Source organism: Orcinus orca, chromosome 4 (genome assembly GCF_937001465.1).
Source record: "Orcinus orca chromosome 4, mOrcOrc1.1, whole genome shotgun sequence".
NCBI lineage: Eukaryota > Metazoa > Chordata > Mammalia > Artiodactyla > Delphinidae > Orcinus > Orcinus orca.
This window is the reverse complement of record NC_064562.1, coordinates 11,996,992-12,016,483: the sequence shown is the minus strand read 5'-3', so window position 1 is coordinate 12,016,483 and position 19,492 is coordinate 11,996,992. Positions and strand designations below refer to the sequence as shown.

Sequence of the window (19,492 nt, the reverse complement as noted above, 5' to 3'; positions counted from 1 at the left end):
CTGTAAAAGAGCTCTATTTAATTGACTTAAAATAAGTGCTTTATAAATTAAGTATTCCTAAAACTCTCAGAAACACAGAAACTAATCCAATTAAAAAAAAACACAGAATCTTGGGTGATCTCCAGTAAATAAAGCTAGTTGAAGTTTGTTGGTTTAATTAAAATAGACATGTCTTCATATAATGCAGACATCCAACTCTCATTCTACTTCGGTTTACTAGTTAAAGAAAGTTCATATTACCTCTGTTAACAAAATTTGTAAACAAGAAAAATAGTTCAGGATGATGGCTGACTTTGTCAAATATCTCACAAAATTTTCATGAGTAGTTTAAACATAATTGTTGAGAACAAGTGATTTAAAAAGGATAAGAGTTTTTAGGTGAATGTTTCAGCAATAATTATGTATTATGGTACATCTATTTAAATAGTTTCCCAAATCCTTTTGGTAACTTCAATTCTTAGAATTTTGCTGAGTTAAGTGACAGAAATTTATCAAATATCTAGATTATTTCCAAATAAGATGAAATATTAAACATCAATTATTGAACATAAGCTTATCTACTTTTGGCTTCCTATTATAGAGGAACTAATTACATTTGGATTTGTTAGTAAACATTTCTTGTGCCACGTCGAAAGATTTTACTATTAAAAGGAGCACATGCTTCCTAAATTATAAAATGTATTAATAATTAATTTGCCAATGTAAAGAAAACTGTAGTAACATACAGTTTATAATTGCTTACTTTTTAGTTTTCACTATAAAGTTCATAAGGGTTAAAAATTCTAATTAATGTGATTAAAACTAGTAGAAACAGTAAGGGAAACAACTGCAAGGAAAGTAAGATGTGTTTTTGGCTAAGCAAATGTATGAGGTATGAAATTCCTAGAAATCTGATCTATACTGGTAATAAAATAATTCTATTTATTATCTTAAAATGTATGTCAGACACATAAGCAAATTTCCTTGTCAATTGCATTGTTATGCACTCTCATTCGATCTTTAACAGTAGCTATTTTTAACTATTTGTCATTTACAGTTATTATTTCACTTTCATGCTTTTGCCAAAGTGCTTAATCTTCAAGGAAATTCATGAAAAGGACTCTAACAAGCACTCTAGAATACAAATTCCTGATAACTTTAAGATCATGAAACCCAACTAGGTAAGAATTACCAGAAATAATCCAAGAACTGCATTAATGAAGAGTGAGATTTAATAACATGGGAATGAATGAAGTGATGAGGATGAATATAATCTTTATGACTTTTTGTTTGAAGCATTGCTGGTTCTTTAATGTTTTGTTTTTCTAGACTTAAGGAAACCTTTTTCTTTTCTCTTGACCTAAGAATGAATTAAAGCATTTTGGCAAAGTGTGACTTTGTGAATAAAGATTAAACAATTACTTCTTCTCCCTAGCTGATCCCTCCATAATTCAGAAACTGTAAGTATTTTTATACTTATTTGCATAAATTCAATAAGACTCTGTTCTTATAACAGGACAAAACTGGAAACACTGGCTATATTGCCAAGGCTTTGACTGAAATGTCATATTTGAGAATGTGCCTAGAATCAGATGACCACGTCACTTTAAGAAACTAAGTTTGATTTTAGGAAGCCAATAATGTCCCTTAGAAAAATAGCCTGGTACCTTGCTTACAGGGTTCCCAGCAACCTTCCCAGGTGAATAAGGAAGTTCAACTTTCTGGCAGGTACAGGAACCTCGAGATATTTTTATACCTTGAGAAGAGATATACATATATATAGGTTTTGCAGGCAAAGTCTGATGGCAACATTTTGGCTTGGCTTCCTAGCCTTGAGGCTTTTAAAGGTTCAATCTGTGATTCTTTATGGAAGTTCTAGCAAAGCAGATTTAAAAAGAACCTGTACAATCACTATTCTTGCTGCACTTACGTAAATCATCAGGCCAAGTTTAATGAGACTAGACCTATTTTGCAAACGTTTTAGTCTTATTGTGATTGTCTTTGGTAAAAATGAGAGTGATTATAGAGGGACATGTTTTAGTAGCATAACTTTGTGGATATTAGATTCTAGTCCTATTAATTATTTTTTTATTATTATTATTATTTTTTTACCTGCAAACTGGAATGGAAACTTTCAGTTTCCTCAAATATCTTGCTACAACTCTTCAAACTCACTTCCAATTTTCTCCCACCCTTCTAACTTGGAATGGGTGAAAAGAAAAGCCCTTTCCTAAAGTTCTGCAAACTGAATGTGAACAACTTGATATAAACTTCAGAGAAATCACCACAACAGCTCATGTATAGACAATCTTCCATGTCTGTTGATACGTGGGACACTCCAAGTTTACCTAAACACCTGATAATATCAGAGACAATTAAACTGAAAAAGATGCTTTGAGCCTGACATATAGAAATCTTGTGCCTGGATTCAGATACTGAGTTATAGTTTGTTCTCATCATTAATCTTTATCTTTCTTTCTCTACAGAAATGCCTCTTACTAAGTACCTGATTGCAAGCACAGTATAGACCTAACCTTGGAAGCCCGTTTGCAAGACCACTTCTGAAATGAGACACAACAGTTTAACTAGATTGACCTATTCTCAGGACTAAGACACTGGTTCAGTGAAATAATGGATCAACTTATCAACTCAGCTCCTGAACTGTGGGACTTCTTGGGGAAGTTTTAAAGGCAGGACTTAAGGGGAGCAGAATTTGACACCCTAAAATACGTCTCTTTGGCATAAGGATCATCTTAAGCTGATTATTTCTAAGTAATTGCAGACAGGAGAAGCTCTGAAAACTAAATAAAAGTTATCCTTTTGTAAGAGACATTAACATTTATAAGGGAAATCTCTACTTTTAAGGGTATCTCCCTCTCTATACGCAGAAGAGAGGATGATTAAATCTCTACAAACTTTTATAAATGGAAAAGGCACCAACTTAAATATGCCAAACAACCATACCCTGGTTTATTCTACTTTTTCTGATAACCTCTATAATTTGCCTCCCTGCTGCCCAACATCTTTCTTTTGTCTTTAGCTGGAGATAGTATTTAAGAAGGTAGCTTGGGACATTTCGGGCATTAACCTAGTTTTCCTGTGTATCTCCCATCTATACCATATGTACACATGTTACTAAACATGTTTTTTTGTCTTGTTACTCTGTATTATAAGGGTGTCTCAGGCAAGAACCTAGAAGGGTAGAGGGAAAATAATTTTTCTTCCTCTATACAAGTATTCTCAAGTTCCAAAGTATGAGTTAAGTAGTTGAGAAACTTCTTGATAGAGAAAGACCATTATGAGTGCTAATGATCTTGACAGATATTATCCTATTTTGTGCTGCTGAAATCAAGTTACAAGTAGGAGACTGTCAGAGAACAGCAGATATCATAAGAAAACTGAAGGGGGAAAAAATGAAGTAATTTAATTAATTAAATCTGATAGCCTGATTAAACAAAGCCTCAACCATGACAAAATAGAAAAGCCATCAGTTGGTATAATGAAAAAAATAAAGTACTGTCACATCGTTATGTTAAGGCAAAAAATTGTCATCATTATCATTTCAATTTAGAATATATGGTTTTATGATTTCTGCATATTGAAAAAGTACTGTTTTTAGGGAGTCACTGTGACTATTACCTTTAAAAACATTTAAATATTAATTTATACAAAGTATAATATAATTGGATCACAAATATACTCAGCCAACATTTGTATGAATCCAGTTTAATCATATTAAAATTCAAATAGCCATTTAAAACATATTAGTGTATAATTTGTTAATTCTTAGTATATACATACAAAAGTTTAAAAAAATTTGCATCAAATCCTACCTTCTATAATAAGTAAATAAAAGTAGATTATTTTTTATACCTATATCATGCAGGTGTTTCTCTGTGTGTATTGAGAGACAATGTGTTTTGGTGTATATATATATATTTATCTACATAAATATTTTGTATTGCAAAGATACATGTGTATATATATATTTAAAGAATAAATTTCCTTTTACAGATTTTCCTGATTGTAGACCACATTAAAGGAAACCATTGCTTTCCCTAGGAATAATATAAATCTCCAAAGATTTACATTGAACAAGTACTTGAAGAAAGTCTTAGAGCTTAAATTAATACAAATTATGATTAGCTACAACTGCATAGTACATCATAAACAGATATTGAGAGATGCCCTTAGCGTATACATTGTGTTTTCTTCCTTCAGAAGGGACCCCCTATTATGCAACGCCACTTAGCACACTGGAAAATACTAAAATAACTTCTAAAATTTTCTAAAGCAAATATTTGAAATTCTGAAGTTAGATTCCCTATAGAAATGGCAATCTATGAGATGGAAGTAGAAGTGAGTTGGGAGAAATTTTCTTTTCAACAAATATCTACTTTTCTTCTCTCCTATCAATGCTATCACAGAGTCAACATAATTTTAAGCAAATACGATCATCACTATTAGTAGATGAAAGGGAGCAAAATATACTAGCACAAAACATGCCTCTTTGGCAAATGATTATCTTGAGCTGGTTATTTTTAAGAAACAGCAGGAGAAGCTCTAAAAAATTGAGAAGTTACCCTTTGTAAGAAGAATTCACATATTTTAAGACAAACCTCCGATTGTAAGGGCGTCTCTCTCTCGGTACCAGGAAGAGAATGACCCAATCTCTAGAAAATTCTATCAATGAAGAGGGCACCAACTTAAATCTGCACAACAACCATACCCTTGTTTACTGTGTTTTTCCTGGTAACCTCCCATTACTGCTCTCCCTACCCCCATTTTCTTTGCCTTCAGCTGGAGGTGGTATTTAAGATGGTGGTCTGGGCCATATCAGGGAATTACTCTTTTCCTGGGTATGTCCCACTTATACAGGAAGTATACACGCTACTAAACTTCTGTTTGTTTTCTACAGTTATTCTGTCTCTATTACCGTGGCGGGCAGACCTCAGCCAAGAAGGTTAGAGGGAAAGTTATTTTTCCTCCCCTACATAATTTAAGCTATATAAAATATTTATGGGTGTGCTCTTTTGCTTTGTTTTAATGAATATTTTTACAATTATGAGAATTTTCATAGTTAACACTAAGCCTTGCTATTTTCCCCATGAGAATTTCAACCACAAATTCACTTAAGGAAAGAATTATCAGTTCACTAACACCAATTCTATGTAGCCAGAAATGAATTAAAGACCTGGAGACATTCCAGGAATGATCTAGCTCCTACATAAAGATTCAGAATTTTAAAAGGAACCATTCAATGCAATACTGTTAAGGACAACTGCACGTTGTCACCCATGTTTTAAAATCACTGGTTGTCTATGCTGACTTGCATTTAATACGTCTTCTAAAAGGCACAAAGTAGTCACTGCAAAATATTTGTTAGATATAACAAAGAAATATAGAATAAAAATGTAGGATAGCAATATGTACTTCTGTATGATTTTTGTGAATAAAGTAAAACAATGCATACTGATTTGTTATTGATTTTATGATTATAAAATTATCATTAAAAAAATTATCATTAGAGTCTTAATCTATTCATTTAATTTTCACCAAGTAATTACTGAGTGCTTTCTTTATTTGTTCACTGTTAGTAGCACACCTCTAATAAATGGGATGTGCCGATATACATTGAAGTGTAACTATACATTTAAAGTTTATAGATTCAGCTCTGCCTGGGCTGGAAGAAGAGTGGTACACAGAGAAGAGGCTGGAGAGAATGCATGCAAAAAAAGAAAGAAGAAAAGCAAATGTAATTTACATAGTATAGTCGATTCGACAGTTTTCTTCTCAGTGCCCCTAAGTGAATATAATCAAAAGAGGCTGAGCAGGCTGTTCCCTCAGGTGGTCTGGGCTCCCCTAATGTGAGTCTCTTGATGCACTGGGTCTGATTCTAGGGTTTAATTGTCCAGAATGCATTTTTTGTTTTTTCATATTGCAGGGCCTCTAAATGAAGCAAACTATTCTTATTCTAGGCCTGCAGCCAAGATAACAGCAATTTGTTCTGACTGAGGGTCTTTGAGGAGTTGCAAGGAGCACATCACAAAAGGATTTCTGGCTAAAGGTGATTTTTCACCTCACCTCCTTCAAGTCTCACATCTCGCACCTCATCCTCAGACCTGCCCAGGTCACTCTACTTAAAATTTTTGGATCATAGCCCTGACCACATCCCTACATTCACAATTATCTTTTCCCTGTGTTATTTTTCTCTTTTACATTGCATTAGTAGCTTCTAACATACCATACACTTTACTTATTTATTATATTTTTTACTTTAAGTATAATAAAGTGCAAGCTCCCTGCGGGATTATTTGTTGTTTGGTTAAAGGATGTATCTCAAGTACCTAGAACAAGGCCTGGCTTCCAGTAAGCACTTAGTAATATTTGTTGAACGATGCATGTATGAATCTTCAAAAGTGATGCCCTTAGAATTTCACCAAAAGATAAGCTGATTCCTCCATTAAATATTAACAAGCACCTGTGGCAGTCGATGTTTCCAGTGTTTTTCATCAATGTTCCTATATGAAAGTTACCCTTAATGTAATATGAAAAATTGTACTTCAAAAGAAAATCTAGAATATATCATTCAGTTTTGAAATCTGAGTTTTTTAACTTGTAAAAATTAACAGAGATACCTGAGATAAGTAAATATTAAAGAATGAAGCATATTAGGGAAAGGTACTCATCTACTAAACACTGGGGCACACTGATATTTGATCAGGATAAGCACTGAATTTAAGAAAGATGATAGCAACGAATGGATCCAAAATAGGTTTAAGAAACTACAGTTTATTAGCAGCTGGATGAGGGAGCCTAACTGATAGTTATTCAATTCTTAGCATTGGGCTTAACCCATAAGCTGACATAATGTGTTAGCATAACATAAAATATTCTCCTGCTCTAATAGCTAATAAAACAATTACAGTAAAAACTAATTACTTTTATTCCTTACATGATGAACTATTTCATATCTGTTAGAACTCCCTGGCACACTACTAACTGTGCCGGGAGGGATCCAAAATTAAATCTAAGAAAAATAGCATAAATTGAGAATACATAGGTGATTGTTTTGAGTTTTTCAAAGTGTGTATTCATAATGCAACTACTTAAGTAGAAAACTGCATTTACAAAGTAAATCCCACCATTTGGAAAATGCGTTAAAATATGTGGAGAATACACAGTGCTGTGAGCATACATTTCTAAACTGATTTATACTTCACTCATACATGACAGACAAAATGTGTGATGTCACAATTCGGTTGATTTTAAATAGTCAAATGAAAACCATTAATGATATTTAGACTAACAGTGATTACTAGTATTTGATGAAATACCTGGTAACTTTAAAACTCTTAAAGAAAATATGAACGAAGCATTCCTAGGTCAACTAAACACTTCTTTTCAAATATAAGTGTAAAACATATAATAATGAAAGGAAGATCTTCTTAAAACTTTAGTGCTTCTGCCTCTAAGAGTAATCTAGAGATCCTGTGACAGTTCTGAGTCAAGTTCAGGCACTAATTGAAAGGAAAATTTACACCCAAAGTCAATCAGCCACATTTAAAATGACAATCTTCTGTAGACCATCAAAGGAAGTTAAAAAACTGTCCATAAACGTGTCAAATTAGTAAAACGATCTGAATTTTCTCACTGCCAGAATATAGCATTTTGGTTGTTCATGCTCAATTACTTTAACCAAAATGTTATTTGCAGTAGTTCAAACTATAAAGTGTTTATAGACAGCATATGTGCTTTGTTGAAGCGTCTACTTATACAACTGGTGTAATCAGAAGAATCTTGCCTACCTCTTAATGTAATCTTGTAATTGGCAACATTGCTACCTGACAAAATCTATTCATATTCTCTCCAGTTTTAATAACTCAAGTGACACCTAAGAAATTATTCTTTGATCTTTCAATAAACTAAGCCTGTGAAGACAGAGGAAAGAGGTTAAACTGGCATTGATTATTTAAGACACATTCATCATTTATTTAACAATCTCCCTCATCACAAGAACTATTGTGTTTACAGGCCCTTGCTGAGATACTCTGAATTTACTTTTTTTTTTTCTTTTTTTTTTTTTTTTTGCGGTACGCGGGCCTCTCACTGTTGTGGCCTCTCCCATTGAGGAGCACAGGCTCCAGACGCGCAGGCTCAGCGGCCATGGCTCACGGGCCCAGCCGCTCCGCGGCATGTGGGATCTTCCCGGACCGGGGCACGAACCCGTGTCCCCTGCATCGGCAGGTGGACTCTCAACCACTGTGCCACCAGGGAAGCCCTGAATTTACTTTTAAATAATTCTTGCCATGTGCATTAGAAATCAGAGCACACTGTACTCTAACATTAGTTTCAAGTCTCCTGATAAATCTGTTACAGGCTAGAAGTTGTTTATTGTACAAACCTTTGAACTTATTCACTGTAGTGGATATTTGGACATTTATTTTAATAGTTTTCATTATAATTAGTATCTTCTGGGGATTCTATTTCCTTTCTTAAGCAAAATGTGTAGTAACAGCTGTCTTCCCAAGGAAATTATATTAATAGATTCTTGTAGTCCCTTATATACTGACATTCATATCACTGAAACATGATTCATAATGATCTGTAAAGAACAATTTGTGGCGAATATTGAGTTTTAGAAAAAAAATAAGAGACAAAAAAATCATCCATAATGTGCATGATTTCTACAAGATTTCTCATTTTTTCTGATAAATACTATAGCAAATTACAAATAAATATAGCATACAGTTGGTATATATATATTTGTGAAAAATTAAAATGTCAAATTATATTTCCTGAGAAAGTGTGAGCGAAATGTTAAAGTCAAAGGATAATGATTCTTATTGAATATAAGAATGTAAAAATTGAGTTATAGATATTGAGAAGTATAGAAAATATATTTCAGTCATGAAAAAAGCTACACTATTGATGAATAATATTCCAAATAGTCACACAATTTATCACATTTAAAATGCTTTACTTATTTCTATTTTGTTTATTTAAAGTATTTCCCTCCCCAGTTTTTTCAATACAAATTGCCCTAAAATCTATTACAACACTTACATCTGGTTACTGGCATAGGGTTCTAGATGCATATTTTTGGTAATTAATTTGCTGATTCTGATGACTGTCCTACAATATATCACCAGGAAGTATAAAGTATGAAATCTTTAGAACATATCATTCTATGTTAATGACTACCCAAATCATATCAGAAACTTGTACAAGGTGATCCTTTAAGGACTCACTACCAAAAAATTATTACTCTTTAACCAGTAAAATACATTAAGCTCTCACTGTCAGATATGAAAAGAAGCTATGAATGATGAAGAATTAACTATGATCATGGCTTTTTAACTTTTTATTTACATGTCTGGAGAACTAAATAGCATTGATATAAGAAATTTTGTAAAAACAAGAGAAGTATGGGTCATAGATATGCATTAAAATGCATAGGAAATTGCTAGTAGCTACAACTTAGCTACCTCCCCTATTGAATTATTGTGGTAAAATCCATTTGAACTTAATAAAAACCATTTATTTTAAAAAATATTAAACAATATCATTTAAATAACATATAGCACTGGTATTCAAGAAGTATTATAGTCAGAATATTGATTATCTAGAATATTTAGATATCTAGAATAAACATTAAATGAATGTAAGAGAATAACACAAAAGAAAAGCATAGCTTTTAATGTTTTTTTAAATTAAAAAATAATGTACATAAATATCTGAAAACAATTTTTTCTGGAATTGAAAACTTTGGTTTATATCCTCATAGAGACAGCTTTATGTTAAATATGTTAATATACTTTGAAAGGCAACACAATGGTAACATCAAATTTATGTTATAAACACAAGGACATGCAGATAGACATACATTTTACCATTATACCCCTTCGTCAAACTTAAAATTCTCTCTCTTCTAATACTTGTCAATAAAGTGGTAAAAATAATACATTTTTTTAAAAAGAAGAGATTTCTCACAAACGTTAGATACAAGATACAGAAGATAATTCCCTTATGTTTCCATCAAAAGGAAATTTAAAGTCATGAACTTAGGCAACGTGGAAATTTCATTGCTTTATTTAAGACAGGTATTTGAATCAAAGTTGTCAAAAATCATTTAGTGTTACTAGAAGCCATCTTGCATTAAACATGTTTTATAATCCTATTTTGACAGTTCAACAAGTATTTCACACTGAGAACAAAATGCTAACTTTCAATTAAATTACTTTCTGCAACCTGCACCAAAGCCCAAGAGCTAAAATAGTATTGTAAATTTCTCTGCAAAGCTGTGTTTCTTTTTATGTGCCAGAATGTAAAAATGATACGCTTGGCCCTTAGTGACTGCAAACACAGTAACTTTATCAAACAGTTAATAAGTTAGTACTTTCTTCAAAATAAATTGTCCTAGTATTCTAATATGTCTCTTCCACATGTCTGCAAATTCACTAATTCAAAAGACTGTATTACAGTTGTTGGTTTAAAGAAATTAATAAGACACTGGTACGCTAGTCGGTGCCTGTAATTATCTGTTTCAGTCCCAGAAGGTATTTGGGGATTATTTAAGAGCAAAAGATGAATGGGGAACCACTAAATCCTATTAAATCAATGCATGGGCACAGCACCAGCAGAAGTAAATAAGCTGTGGAGGTCTGAATACCAATAAAAAAGATAAAAATGGTTTTATATAGCTACTTACATCATAGCCTAGAAGTTCAGTTTGTGTGGATTTATCTACTCTTGAAGCAAAAGCCTTCTGTAAATGCTGAACTTTGTCCTGCAAAAAAAAAAAAAAAAAAAAAAGCAAAACCAAAAACACATTGTTGGTGAGTCATGTGCTTCTACACTAATATTCCCCACTAATTCAAATTTGGTTACTGTACAATTAATGATTCTTTGTGTGCATACTTCATTCTGGTGGTGCTTTACTTATCAGCTTGAACATTTAGAGCTTTAAATTTCAGGTCATAATGACTCCATCTTTGGCATCTTTTCTTTTAGTATAGGAACCACTGAGTCAGGATCATGGTTGAATGCTAGAGACATGATTTGCTTAAACGTGAGATCAAATGATTATACTGTTTTTGTTAGCTGTTGTGTTTTGTTCGGTTTGGTAAATTAAATTGATAGGATTTTACGGATCTCTTTTCAGAGCATTTACATTTAAAATCCAAAACATTTTCAATAAATAATACCATCCAGTGTGTTCCATTTAGCATGTTTATATTTTTTTATCTTTATTTTTTTGCTTAATTGTCTCCTTCTGGAATCTACACATTTAGAAGTCTGTTGTTTAAGGGAACTGACATGACTCCAATCCTGTTATAACTAAGGAACATAATGCATGAAGGATGTCTGGGATTTCATAATTCAGATGCAAATGTACTAATTCTGATTAACTAATGTGACTGGGCCTCTGGCTGGGGTCCTCTTATTACTAAATGTATCACTTAAAATGAGATCGTGAGCATAATTATTGTAATGTGTTCATTGTGTGTCTGGCACAGCTGGGAGTGCTGTACTCACATGATCACATCTCATCTTGGGAGTTTTACTACTATTACCACCCATTTTGAAGGAGAACAATACAGTTTACAAAGTTTAAGTAACTTAAGTTTCCCAAGAAGTTCACGTGATTCCACTAGATTCTGTTTTTGCCTTATGTTGCTTTAAAGGAGAATTTGTTTCTCTTACTTGGTCAATAAAATAGTTGTATAATATTTTAATGATAAAAACTGATTTAACTCATCATTTAACTTCTTCCAGGGAGAGACAGTGGTCATCACAAACTTCACTACCAAAACTTGTTTCCTCTCTTCCTCTCCTCCCCTCTGCCACCCCTCCCCCTTCCCCTCTCCGTTCACCCTCTCTTTGCTTTAAATTCTTCCTGAGATATGCAAGTTATCCAAGCTGTTTATCAAAGTACATACATAATTTAGGTAAACATAATTTGACACTGAAATATATAAAATAAATATTTTATGGACTATTAATGTCCCAACCTTCTAACTTCCCTATTACAAAACTTCTAGTGCTGCTATTCAGACAAAAATGAAAATGGAGATTAGATAACTCAAGAAGATATAATGTAAAAAGGGAAGGTTTTAATTGTTTGAAAAGGATAAGTGAAAATGTGGCCAGATTTTCCAAAATAAATTTAAAACAAGACATAACAAGTTGTGTTTATTTAGACTTCTTTTGGAACTGGGAAGAGAGCAAAAAGGTAGTAGCAGGTAAAGGAACAAATAACATTTGCTCTCAGTGAATGGTTGTTTAGAAAAATTTTTGAAATGGGTTGGAGCCCTAACTATTAGAAAAATAAGTTATAAATCTGTAGGTATATAAATGTTTGTATATGAATCAGAAACTACACTCTAATGCATACAGTGAGGAAGAATAGATAGCAAATACTCCCATTATGCTTTCCCCACATTTTTTTATTTTCAAGGGCTTCCACTCTGAAGATAGGAGTTGAAAAGGACTGGTAAACTCTGGTCCATTGGCCTGAGTTTTAAGACTAAGGAAATTTAAATCAAGATAAATGAAAAACTCGAAAAGCTTCATTAACCAAAAGCCTAATAAAAGCAAAACAAATAAACCCTAAATAAAGAATAGCTATCTTCAGAGGTTTTAAAAGAAAAAAGCACAGACATTTCTAATGAAAAATTCACTGCTACTCCCTTTTGCAGGCATTTCCACAACAAATATACCGTATTTGAATTATTTATTATGTATACACTTGTATGCCATACTCAAATGTGGAGAGTAAATTAAATGTTTCCAATTGACTTAGGTACACAAAATTAAGAATTAAATAATTCAGTGTAAGTTTATTTTATTTAGTAGGAAGAACATTTATGGAACTTTATGATAATTTCTATAACAGAGTTAAATAAAGACTATATAGTTGTTGGGAGATAAGTCTTAATGAGTCTTTTGAATTTCTGAAAGACAGATGGAAATATATGGATCGACAAATTTACTATATAATAACAAGAGTATTATAGATAACAAAATAGAAAATATACAACAAAAATAACTATTACTAGATGATGGAACTGCAGATAATTTTTATTTCTTAGGTAAGAAATGAATATATACTAATTGCCTATATATGTATATTTATATATATAATAGAGGAATAGAAACAAAGCATCATATTTTCATTTCCACACTGATTTGACACAATAAACATTTTGATTAAAATTGATTTATTTCAGTATAGAGAAATAGACATTTCACCTTTCTGATGCAAATGTATTTGCACACCTTAATTCATCTATAATTTTTATTAAATACACATTATGGGTGTTGTTCAAGGTACAGGGGACATGAAGGGGGAAAAAAATAGCTTCTTTTATAAAAAGAAAACAACAAAACTTCCAGTGTGGAAAGATAGAGAAATCAAAAACAATTAGTACTCATTATATAAGGTAAAGGTACTATAGAGAAGCTGGAGATATGTGTATGTGTTGGAGAGGAAACATAGGAGAGTTAAATAACTAGAATGCAGAAGCTACTGACGTCCCAACTAAGATGAGAAACATGAATTATTATTAGCCACTTGGAGTGGAAGGGATAGGGGTCTTTCTCAGGCAATGACATTTGGAAATATTTCAAAGTCAGAGAGACCCTGACAAAGATATGTAAAAGAGACGAAATTGAGCTATTTGTAATGAGGTGGATAGACCTAGAGTCTGTCATACAGAGTGAAGTAAGTCAGAAAGAGAGAGACAAATACCGTATGCTAACATATATATGGAATTTAAGAAAAAAATAAAATGTCATGAAAAACCTAGGGGTGAAACAGGAATAAAGACACAGACTTACTAGAGAATGGACTTGAGGCTATGGGGAGGGGGAAGGGTAAACGGTGACAAAGCGATAAAGAGGCATGGACATATATACACTACCAAACGTAAGGTAGATAGCTAGTGGGAAGCAGCCGCATAGCACAGGGAGATCAGCTCGGTGCTTTGTGACCGCCTGGAGGGGTGGGATAGGGAGGGTGGGAGGGAGGGAGACGCAAGCGGGAAGAGATATGGGAACATATGTATATATATAGCTGATTCATTTTGTTGTGAAGCTGAAACTAGCATACCATTGTAAAGCAATTATACCCCAATAAAGATGTTTAAAAAAAATAAATAAACAGCTACTAGTTCAAACTTGCCTAAGGAAAGACAATGAAAGGGACAATAGTGCGAAATGAGACTAGAGTGGTAAATCAAGTCCATGCCACAAAGGATAGAATTCTACATCAAAGGATTTTAGAGTTACCTTAATTTTTGAAGTATTATTTTACAGTGAAAGGCCATAAGAGTATTTTAACTAAATTACAACAGAACTTATTTAAATACTTCTTTTCACCTTGTATAAAAGACAAAATTAGAAGGAAGCAACCTGGAAAAGAGGAACAATTGAAGTACATGAAGCTTTATTTTTCTGGACCATCAATAAATTTACACATACATGTGATTTAAGTGGCTTTCTTTCAGTATTTTCCTATGTAAGCAAACATTGCAATTCCTTCTTCTAACCCCTCTCAGACGGATAGAGGAGTATTAAAACAACTCAACTTTTGGTAGATACACTTTATAAATAATTCTATACCCCAAACAAAATATCTAAATGCTTAAATTTTCCTTTCCAAGCAATGACAATATCAATAATTCTTAACAAAACACACCCTTTTTTCTTAATTCAGATTCATAAAACATGTGTGCTTAGAATTAACTAAAAGAAAAATAACTAGCATATTCTGTGGAAAAATGGAACCAAATGGGATGAAAAAGAGGAATTTCATTATTTATATTTGCTGTTTTTACACTGCTGACCAATCTGACTTTTGAATATGTGGAAGATGTGAATTTTACATAATACTGCTATATGAATTAAAAAATATATAATGATTTTCTCTCTAAATTTCCAAATAATTTCATCTGACATTAAGAGTAATATAACATCTGTATAATAAAAGCCTGCTACCATAAATGAGTGCATATAAACCAAAGAAAACATGCATAGTTTACAAACTTACTAAGAGTAGTTACTTATATTCACATTTCCCTCTACCTCTGTAATCTTTACCACTACAACTATTACTAACAATAATAGATGCCATTAGCAGAATATAGTTATATGGCAGGCACTGTACCAAGTAATTTATATGAATCCTCTCAAGAATGCACTATGTTTTTCTCCCTTTTCAAAAGCACAGGAAACTGGCACTTAGGAAGTTGAAATCAGTTGCTAAAGGTCACACAGGCTATTAAGTGAAACAGGCAAGTTGGAAAACTATCTGTCTCCAAACCCAGGTGTACTTTCTATAAAGATATTCTGACTCTGGAAAAGCTTACAAGTGGTACTGCTGCTCCCATTTCATATACGCAAGGACACATACGAAATGCATAGTTACTATACAGCTAGTATGATAATAAAACTGCTCTTGGTGTTCATCCTGCCTATATTCTCTTATGAATTCTACTAAGTAATTCTGCTTTACTGTGAAAACAATTTAAGTACACTTAAGATTTATCAGTTTATTTCCTGTAAGAACTACAACCCAATAAAATATCCATTACTATAACCAGCAAAGCATTTTGGAGCATGAGTCAGGAATAAAATGATAAAGTTAATATAGAGTTATAACATAAAATTGAAAGATGTAAAAAAGCAAACTGAAATAAAAACTAAATGTTGAAAGGCATGAAATCCTTTAACAATAGGATCAGTTCAAGCAGAGTAATCTAAAAGTACCTTCTGCTTAAGCTGTTGGAATCATTTCTGGTGCGTGTGTGTGTGTGTTTTATGTGCTGTTCAGTCACAGAAACTGCCTCTACAATGTATGTTGTCAATATAAAAAGGCTAGTTCCTAATTTCTTAAATTTAAATTTCATTAATCATACATACATATCTATTAAATGCCTGATCAAAGAAATAATATAATAACAATGTCATATCACATCAAAGTATCACTTGATAAGAATTAAGACTTAAAAGGTTAAGTATATTTTAAATTGTCAAATTTTCTGAGCAGAAAAGGGATTGAGAGAACTAAAGCTAGTCTCTTTTACATTCTTGAGTCTGATAAACTGTGGAAATGTATTTCCAAGTAATTAAAGTTCATGCTGTTGTAATCATTTAATCATTTAAGTGTACATGTCTATAAAACCATCTAAAGCTGGCAATCATGTGTATTTCACTGATATATGTACATTTCTGTGTATTTCACTGATATATGTACATTTTTGTACTTTCATGTGTGCACATGCAAGCACATGTCATTGAGGAAGGACTGAGGAGGAGGAAATGTGGTTTTTAAAAAAAGACAAAATAATCACAAAGCCAGTAAAACTGGCTTTTAAAATAAAGCCTCAAGTGACTAAGGAGCTTAAGGGAACTGGAAGTTATTTACTTTTATTTTAGAATTTATTTGTATTTATTTGCATTATTAGATACCATATTGATTAACAAAAAATATTTTAAACTCTACCATTTTATTAATCTATGTCATTTACCTTAGATATGAACATCTATCATTTCCTAGAGCTTTTAAAAAACTACGAATGTCAAATGAAGTGCAGTAAACAAGCTGAAAAGAAAATATTAAATAATCCTAAGAAATAACTTGTTTATTTTAAATTATTTTAATTACCTATAAAGAAGTTTGTGAGATTCAAGACGAAAAGCAGATAATTTTTTAATAAACAGAACAGGCCTACTTGCAGTAGTTAGATTTATAATCTATGACAAGAGGAAACATACCCTTGAGGGTACAGACAAGATGGTAGAGTAGAGGGACTTGAGTTCACTTCCTCTCACCCAAACACCAAAATCACAACTAACTACTGAACAACCATCAACAAAAAAGACATGAATCTACCAAAATAGATAGTCTACATCCAAAGACAAAGAAGAAGCCATGATCTAACAGTGGCAGAGGTGCTTTCGTGATATAATCAAATCCTATACCCCCTGGGTGGGCAACCCACAAACTGGCAAATAATTATATTGCAGAGGTTCTCCCACAGGAGTGAGAATTCTAAGCCCCACATCAGGCTCTCCAGCCTGGGGGTCTGGCATTGGGAGGAGGAGCCCCCAGAGCATTTGGCTTTGAGGGCCAGTGGGGCTTGAGAGCAGGAGCTCCAGAGGGCTGGGGGAAACAGAAAATCCACTCTTGGAGGGTGCACACAAGGTTTCACGTGCACTGGGACCCAGGGCAAAGCAGTGACTCCATAGGAGCCTGGGCCAGACCTACATGCAGGGCTTGAAGGGTCTCCTGAGGAGGTGAAGGTCGACTGCCACTCACCATGAGGGCAAGGACACTGGTGGCAGAGGCCCCAGTGAATATTCATTGGCATGAACTCTCCTGGAGGTCACCATTTTGGCAACTGAGACCTGGCCTCACCCAACAGTCTGCAGGCTCCAGTGCTGGTATGCCTGAGGCCAAACAACCAACAGGGTGGGAACACAGCTCCACCCATCAGCAGACAGGCTGCCTAAATTTGTCCTGATCCCACAGCTGCCTCAAACATACCCCTTGACATAGCTGTACCCACCAGAGGGATAAGATCCAGCTCCACTCACCACTGGGCAGGCAACAGTTCCTCCCACCAGGAAACCTGCACAAGCCCCTGGACCAACCTCACCAACCAGGGGGCAGACAACAGAAGTGAGAGGAGCTACAATCCTACAGCCTGAGGAATGGAGGCCACAAACAGAGGAAGTCTGACAAAACGAGATGGCAGAAAAATACGTTCCAGATGAAGGAAAAAGATAAAATCTCACAAGAACAATGAAGTAAAGTAGAGATAGGCAATTTCCTGAAAAAGAATTCAGAGTAATGATAGTAAAGATAATACAAGATTTCTGATAAAGACTGGAGGCACAGTCCAAGAAGATACATGAAATGTTTAACAAAGAGCTAGAAGATTTAAAGAACAAACAGAGATGAACCATACAACAACTGAAATGAAGAACACAGTAAAAGGAATCAATAGTAGAAATGAGGCAGAAGAACAAATAAGTGAGCTGGAAGACAGACTGATGGAAATCACTGCTTTATTCTGCAGAACAGAATAAAGAAAAAAGAATGAAAAGAAATGAGGGCAGTCTATGAGACCTCTGGGACAATATTAAACTCACCAACATTCACATTATAAGGGTCCTAAAGGGGAAGAGAGAAAGGAGCTGAGAAAATATTTGAAGAGATTAATAGGAAAAAACTTCCCTATATGGAAAAGGAAACATACAATCAGGCCTAAGAAGCTCAGAGAGTCCCATACAGGATGAACCCAAGGAGGAACATGCTGAGACACATATTAATCAAACTAAAAAAAATTAAACACAAGGATAAAATATTAAAAGCAACAAGAGAAAAGCAAAAAATAGCATACAAGGGAATCCCCATAAGGTTATCAGCTGATTTTTCAGCAGAAACTTTGCAGGCCAGAAGGGAGTGGTACAATATATTTAAAGGGATGAAAGGAATAATCTACAACCAAGAATACTCTACCCAGCAAGGCTCTAGTTCAGATTTGACAGAGAAATCAAAACACTTTACAGACAAGCCAAAGCTAAGAGAATCAGCACCACCAAACCAGCTTTACAACAATCACTAAAGGAAATTCTCTAGATGGAAAAAAAAAGGCCACAACTAGAAACAAGAAAATTACAATAGGAAAGCTCACCAGTAAAGGCAAACATACAACAAAGGTAGGAGATCATCCACAAAGAAATATGATATCAAAACCAGCAACTGTGAGGAGAGTAAAAATACAGGATACTGAAAATGCATTTGAAATTACGAGACCAGAAACTTAAAACAATCTTGTGTATATATACAGACTGCTATATCAAAACCTCATGGGAACCACAAATCAACAATCTACAATAGATAAACACACAAAAAAGAAAAAGCAATCTGAACACAACACTAAAGATAGTCTTCAAATCACAAGAGGACAAAGAGGAAGGGAAGAAAAAAGACCTACAAAAACAAAGCCAAAACAATTAATAAAATGGTAATAAAAACATACATATCAATAATTACCTTAAATGTAAATGAATTAAATGCTCCAACCAAAAGACAGAGACTAGCTGAATGGATACAAAAGACCCGTATATATGCTGTCTACAAGAGACTCACTTCAGACCTACAGACACATACAGACTGAAAGTGAGGGGATGGAAAAGGGTATTCCATGCAAATGGAAATCAAGAGAAAGCTGGAGTAGATTACTCATATACGACAAAAAAACCTTTAAAGACAGTAAAAAGAGACAAGGAAGGGCACTACATAATGATGAAGGATCAACCCAAGAAGAAGATATAACAATTGTAAATATGTATGCACCCAACATAGGAGCACCTCAATATATAAGGCAATGCTAATAGCGATAAAAGGAGAAACTGACAGTAACACAATAATAGTGGGGATTTTAACACCCTACTTACATCAATGGACAGATTATCCGATAGCCAATGAATAAAAAACACA

The 19,492-nt window shown here is 33.5% G+C and overlaps 1 protein-coding gene across 7 annotated transcripts in view; it reads right to left on the bottom strand.

Annotated features, from left to right (window-relative positions):
• Positions 1-19,492, bottom strand: part of CCSER1 (coiled-coil serine rich protein 1) — a 1,274,678-nt gene that overhangs the window by 568,391 nt on the left and 686,795 nt on the right. For 5 of the 7 annotated variants that reach the window (XM_049709018.1, XM_049709020.1, XM_049709022.1 and 2 more), the window contains one exon: positions 10,691-10,768. The exons of the other annotated variants lie outside the window; for them this stretch is intronic. In XM_049709018.1, the coding sequence (XP_049564975.1) occupies positions 10,691-10,768 (78 nt within the window). The remainder of the gene's footprint in view (positions 1-10,690; positions 10,769-19,492) is intronic. 7 annotated transcript variants of the gene reach the window in all.